At 35.4% G+C, this 5746-nt stretch overlaps 1 protein-coding gene across 1 annotated transcript; it reads right to left on the bottom strand.

The window, feature by feature from the left end:
* Positions 1-325: 325 nt before the first annotated feature.
* LOC133606582 (beta-2-microglobulin-like) lies at positions 326-5332 on the bottom strand. The gene is made up of 3 exons (XM_061960671.2): positions 4960-5332; positions 4396-4671; positions 326-3142 (listed from the first exon to the last, which is right to left on the bottom strand). The coding sequence occupies exons 1-3, from the start codon at positions 5021-5023 to the stop codon at positions 3129-3131; spliced, it is 354 nt and encodes a 117-aa protein (XP_061816655.1). The 5' UTR covers positions 5024-5332; the 3' UTR covers positions 326-3128.
* Between the last annotated feature and the right edge of the window lie 414 nt (positions 5333-5746).

Genomic DNA, 5746 nt, shown 5'->3' with positions numbered 1-5746 from the left:
ATACAAACAAGGTAGACTGCAGTCCTTTCACAGAAGTGACTTCCTTAAGCAGCTCTGAGTGTGGGGGCAGGAAGGAGAGAGCAGGCCGAAGTCTGATTGTAACACTCGCAGGCCGTCTGATGAGAACGTTGCCATGAATATTACTTGTTTAAAACGTCTCGCCGTTTGTTTACATTCATATTTAGAAACCATGTATTTTGAGTTAAATCATCTCAGTTCTGGCATGGTCCCTCGCCCAGTGTGTGACATTGTGACTGTTCATTTTAGGATGTTGAGAGTAGGGCCAGACAGCAGCGAGAGTCTAAAGCCAATAGACACAGAGCCATACCAGCCACACCCACATTTTATTCAAACTCAAGTTCTGTGAAACAAAACAAAGTTTACAGGAAAAGTGGTACAGGGACTTTCCCTGGCTTCATTGCAGCACTCCTTACAGCATTAAAAATGGTAACTTTGTGTTTTCTTGCAAGACCATTAACCAGGACAAACACACTATTTTCTGTAAAATCAGAGTCTACCTTTATAATTTCTGGATTTAGAAATGAGAAAAAAAAGCTATCGAAAAATTGAATGCACATGAAAAAAGTCATACACATTGACATGCACAAGAAAGTCACCCTATATATGCACAGTTGTCCAGTGCTTTGGCAAGTCAACAAGCAGACAACATGCACTGTCTGGGGAAAATTGTAGATATACAATACATTTGTGAGTGTATGTATCGCCCCCATGTTGAACCCGTTCCTACGCCCATGCATGTGCATGTACGAGCCAGTCTGCCTCACATCAAGAGGATAAAGAAAAATAAGGACCTTATTGAATAGAGCGTCGGACTACAATGGCAAACTCGCTCAAAGCTTTTGGGGTAAAACTTTACCATATAGGGAGATATCCGCTGACGTCACAAGTTGGAAACATGTCAGAATTTTTTCAAATTTCAAACAGCTCGTAGGACCCCTTAAAATTAGGGACAAACTTAGGTTAAGGATTTAAATCCGTCCCTTATTTAAGAAAAAGAGAGAATAATATCAAGCACGTAATATCACAATAGTCAATTCCGGTAAGAGTGCAACGACATTACTGTAATGTATTTTGGATGAAGTACACAGTGTACACCGCATCTATAAATCAATGTTATTTGTAACATGTTAAAAATGTACAAGCACACAATTTTGCTGGTAATTAAAGGAATTATTACCAAAGGGATCGGAAGAAGCAGAGCTCGTCTGGTCCGATCTCTGTTGTATTTGATAGTGATATCAGTCACTGTGTAAAAGCGGCCTGCGATGATTTTTAATATACATTTTTTCCAGTACCTGATGGATGCAACAGTATGTATTTTCAATTAAATGGTTGCAACCTAAGTACACAACACTGTGCACGGTATACTTATTAAAATGTACTGAGAGAAGTATTACATTTGAGACAGAGGGGTTAAAAATAAGCTAAACAGGGATCTACACTCAGATCATCTAATTTTGCCTTCTTTCCTTTTGAAACTTTCTGTGGAAGTTGTACACCCTGCTGAGCTTACAGAAAATTCTGACGACAGCCACATATGCCCTTTTTATGTTCTCCCAGACCAAGTGGGTTGTCCATACCAGGTAACGCCTTGACTGTGTAATTGTGACAATAATACTAATAATAATGGAAGACCACTACACAATTATAATGTCAATTAGTAAATACATATATATTAGGGCTCTCAAAAATACATACATACATGTATGTATGTATATACAGTATATATATACTGTATACACTGTATATGTATATTGAACACTGCTGAAAGGTGAGAAAAGTAATAATTGGAAAATTCAAGTACATTATTTAAATGTTGTGTTTATTTTACAAATCAAGATATTTAGAACAGCGCAAAAGTGCAAAAACAAACTGATCATGTGTGTTACTTGTTTTCCAAACTGATTATGTTGGCTAATATTTAACTGTTTCCTTATGGTGCGTTCCATTTGTACTGGAAAGTCTGAATTTTGAGGTCCCAGTTGGAAATGTTTAACTGGAACCCCCCACAGGTCGGATATCCTACTCAAAGTCGGAGAGTCCTCACCAACCGTGTTGGCTTCAAAGATGGTTGCTCTGATTCTAAACAATTAAAAGCTCCTGTAATATCCATTATTAGTACTTCTGAGTATTTTTTGTTACAGTAAACCAGCCATATACAAACGTTTGTACAATTTATTCTTGGACATGTATATATGGTGATATTACTGTAGTGTAAATTACATTTTTTCCATGTGTTTTACACATTCTACATTGCTATCGATGGTGTCTGTGTTTCCTCTTCATCCGCCATGTTTGACAATTGCAAAAGGCGTGCATATTTTTCCGTAAGTTGTTTGTAATAAATTTTACAAGCAGTATATTTCAAGTGTTGCTGCTTTTGGGGAGTCATCATCAAACGATATAAAATCACATGCAAAAACAAATAATGGCGTTATTCTGCACTGAATGCGTAACTTATTTATATTGAACTCTGTATGTTTTGTCACCAAATAGCCTACTACAAGAGGATACATATCTTTGCTGTTTAATAATACATAGTAAATCATTTTAATTGTAAGCAACTTTCCTAAACAAACAAATGACAGACTGAATGACTGAGCACAGCACAGTGTGCATCTGCGCATGCGCATTGAGTATTTACCTTTGCGGAAAAAAAAGTATTTCTCACCAATTGCGTTTCATTTAGTCAAGATCTCAATGATTTAGTTATTTACACTTTTTTTTCTGTTAATTATATACATGCTATCAAATTATTAAAGCATCGATACTTATTGATATTTCAGTATCAACGGCACATCACTCGTGGTTGCAGTGGAACGTTTCTAACTCGGTTGTGCCGTCATTCCGAGCTCCGACCTCCAACTTTCGAGGTTAATGGAACGTACTATTAGACCCAGACCTTATTTTATATAGAAAAAGTGATAGTTGCCTTAACATGATCGAAGGTGTGATTTAAATGGTGGAAGACAAACAAGTAAAAACCATTTAATGTCCTACAACAGTCACCGAGTCTTACAATATGTGTACGACTAAAAGGTCAAATTCCTGTGTTATTTCTTCTGGATGATGTATCTCTCTTGCTTCACTGATCACTGGACCTCCTCTTACATGTTAGCCTCTGAAAAAAACACAATAACATTCCAATTAAACAAAGTTTTAAAGCCATACACTTGAGATTTTTACTAACATTTTCAGAAAATAAAACACTGCAAAAAACACATCCCACAATTTAATTTGACCACCTTATTTGCACACTTCTGTAATTTTATATTTTAAGCGCATTAACCTCACTTAAAATACTATATGTAAGTATGGAATTATAGTATGGAAGTGTGTCTGAATTTGCGCAGTTCCATACTTCCATTTACAAATCTGTGTGCATAAACAAATGCTAAGTGTATGTATGGAAGTGCATATTGAGACAGACTTCCATACTTACACTAAGGACCGGATTTACTCAGATCTGAATATATTGCGTTAAACAGCGTGTGCAAACAATAAAATAGGTACTAGGGCGTGTGATCTACTAAAAGTGCGTCAACTCTGTACTATGAGAATATACATACATATACACACACATATATATATATATATATATATATATATACATATATATATATATATATATATATATATATATATATATATATATATATATACATATACATATACATATATATATACATATATATATATGAAAGTCAAGTATTTATTTTATTTATATATATATATATATATATATATATATATATATATATATAAGACATACTTGAATTTAAGTGAATTCTAGCTATAAATATACTCCTCCCCCTCAACCCCGCCCCCTGGCCCCGCCCGAATTTGGAGGTCTCAAGGTTGGCAAGTATGCGCATCTCATAATTATTGTATTATAGTAAATCAGGCCCTTAGTCTTTTGAGTGCATTCACTAAAAATGCAAAGTGTAAATGTGGAAGGGAGGTAGTGACTGCATAAGTGACCACACTTCTGCAACAAAATGCAAAAATGCATGAGTAAACACACTTACACCATCAAAAGTGTAAAGTATTAAAGTACTGAAACAGAGATACAGCGAAGTACTCAATTTGAGACACACTTTCATACTTACACTGTTGTTCAGACACATCTTTCTATTCTATGCTTTAATTTGCACAAATCCACACTTACACTTTGAGTACAGATGTTAGTTATTTATACACTTACATGACAGTTTTGCAGTCTAAGAAGCAGGAAATTCCTTATACCGGAAGGCCTTCTATTAGTTTAGTTGTATTCCTTTTGGTTTAAATGTATAGTAGGTCTCCAGTTTTTTTTTTCTTTTTCCCCAGGAATCACACTCAGAGATTCTAACTGACTTTATTATTATAACTCACCCCAGTCGAAGTCTTTTCCTGAATACGTCCCGTGAAGAACTTTACACATGAACTTGTCTCCTCGCACAAGTGTAGTCTCAATGTGCTTGGTCAGATGGAAGTGCCAGTTCTTCTTGAAGCTCAGATCTGTCTGGACGGCCTCGCCGATCTCCTCTCCATTCTTGAACAACTTGATGTGGATGTCAGGGGGGTGGAATTCGCTCACGTGACAGATCACCGTGTTTTCCTCCCCAAACTTTGCTGGGTTGTAGGTGTAGACCTGAACTTTTGGTTGACCTAACAAAGAGAAGGTAGTGGTGTTACAAACATAACATGGGCTCAAAATGGAGGACACATCGTGATCAACAAAGAGAAGAATGCTGCCAAGTGACCTTTGGTTATGTACAATTCACATCCTATTGCTTATTTTTAGAATAAAACACATTATTTAGTTATACATTTGTATTCAGTGTGCGGTTTACGAGGTTTTGCGGGGTGGAGTTTTTCCAGGAAAAATAACCTAACTAACTCGACAGCAGATTCATGTTTGTTTCTTACAAAGCACAAAGTTATACGAATACTTACTGAACTTGGAGCCCACTTCCAAGTAAACAGCAGCCAGGGCTAGCAAAAATGCTAGAAGCTTCATGATTATGACGACCGCTCGACTTAGCTTAGCGCGCTAAACTAAAACGAAAGTATTTCGTGGCACTTGAGAAACCGGTTATACAACCCTATCAGGACCAATCATTTATTAGCTTTTTTTGTTGCTGGGTAAAAGAGTTTGCTTAGTTCAACTTAGAGATTCACGCCACATAACAAAGACAGCATGTATCCACACTAACGGGGATATTTTCAAAAACTCACATTATTTGCGTATCGTCTTTTGAAACACACGTAAATGGTGTTTTACTGTACCTACTACAACCAACGCGTCCAAATACAAAATCCAGAGCGCTCTGCGTCCCTTGAAAATGACGTCACGGTTGAAAGGCATCTATGGTCACGATGAACAGTTTATTTTTATATTTGCTTGTCACAAAAATAAAATATAATTTGTGATCACTCATTGTTATAATATATTTATATATTTTTAAATTCTACAGTGGTGTGTGGACATAGATTGTCTTAGTAAAAAAAAAAAATCATACAATATTGTAACTGTTTTCCTTAAGATATATCAGAACTAAATATGTAACCGAAAAATATAATACAAGGAATTTCAAAATAATAGTTGAGTGTTTTTATTTTTTTAAATTTTTATTTATAAATATTTATTCATAATTTTCAACATTTACAAACAAGCATATGAACAATAATAATTAAATCAAAATCAAAACATGTACATAAACAGTACAAAAACAGTACAATA

The sequence above is a fragment of the Nerophis lumbriciformis genome, linkage group LG05 (assembly GCF_033978685.3).
Source record: "Nerophis lumbriciformis linkage group LG05, RoL_Nlum_v2.1, whole genome shotgun sequence".
NCBI classification, from domain to species: domain Eukaryota; kingdom Metazoa; phylum Chordata; class Actinopteri; order Syngnathiformes; family Syngnathidae; genus Nerophis; species Nerophis lumbriciformis.
This window is presented reverse-complemented; position numbering and strand designations above follow the sequence as displayed.

What these genes read in the sequence shown, in the direction of transcription:
- LOC133606582 (XM_061960671.2), bottom strand. Translation starts at nt 5,023, where the DNA reads ATGAAGCTTCTAGCATTTTTGCTAGCCCTGGCTGCTGTTTACTTGGAA. An exon ending in GGAAGTGGGCTCCAAGTTCA is followed by an intron (nt 4,672 to 4,959) that starts GTAAGTATTCGT and finishes TCTCTTTGTTAG; the next exon opens with GTCAACCAAAAGTTCAGGTC.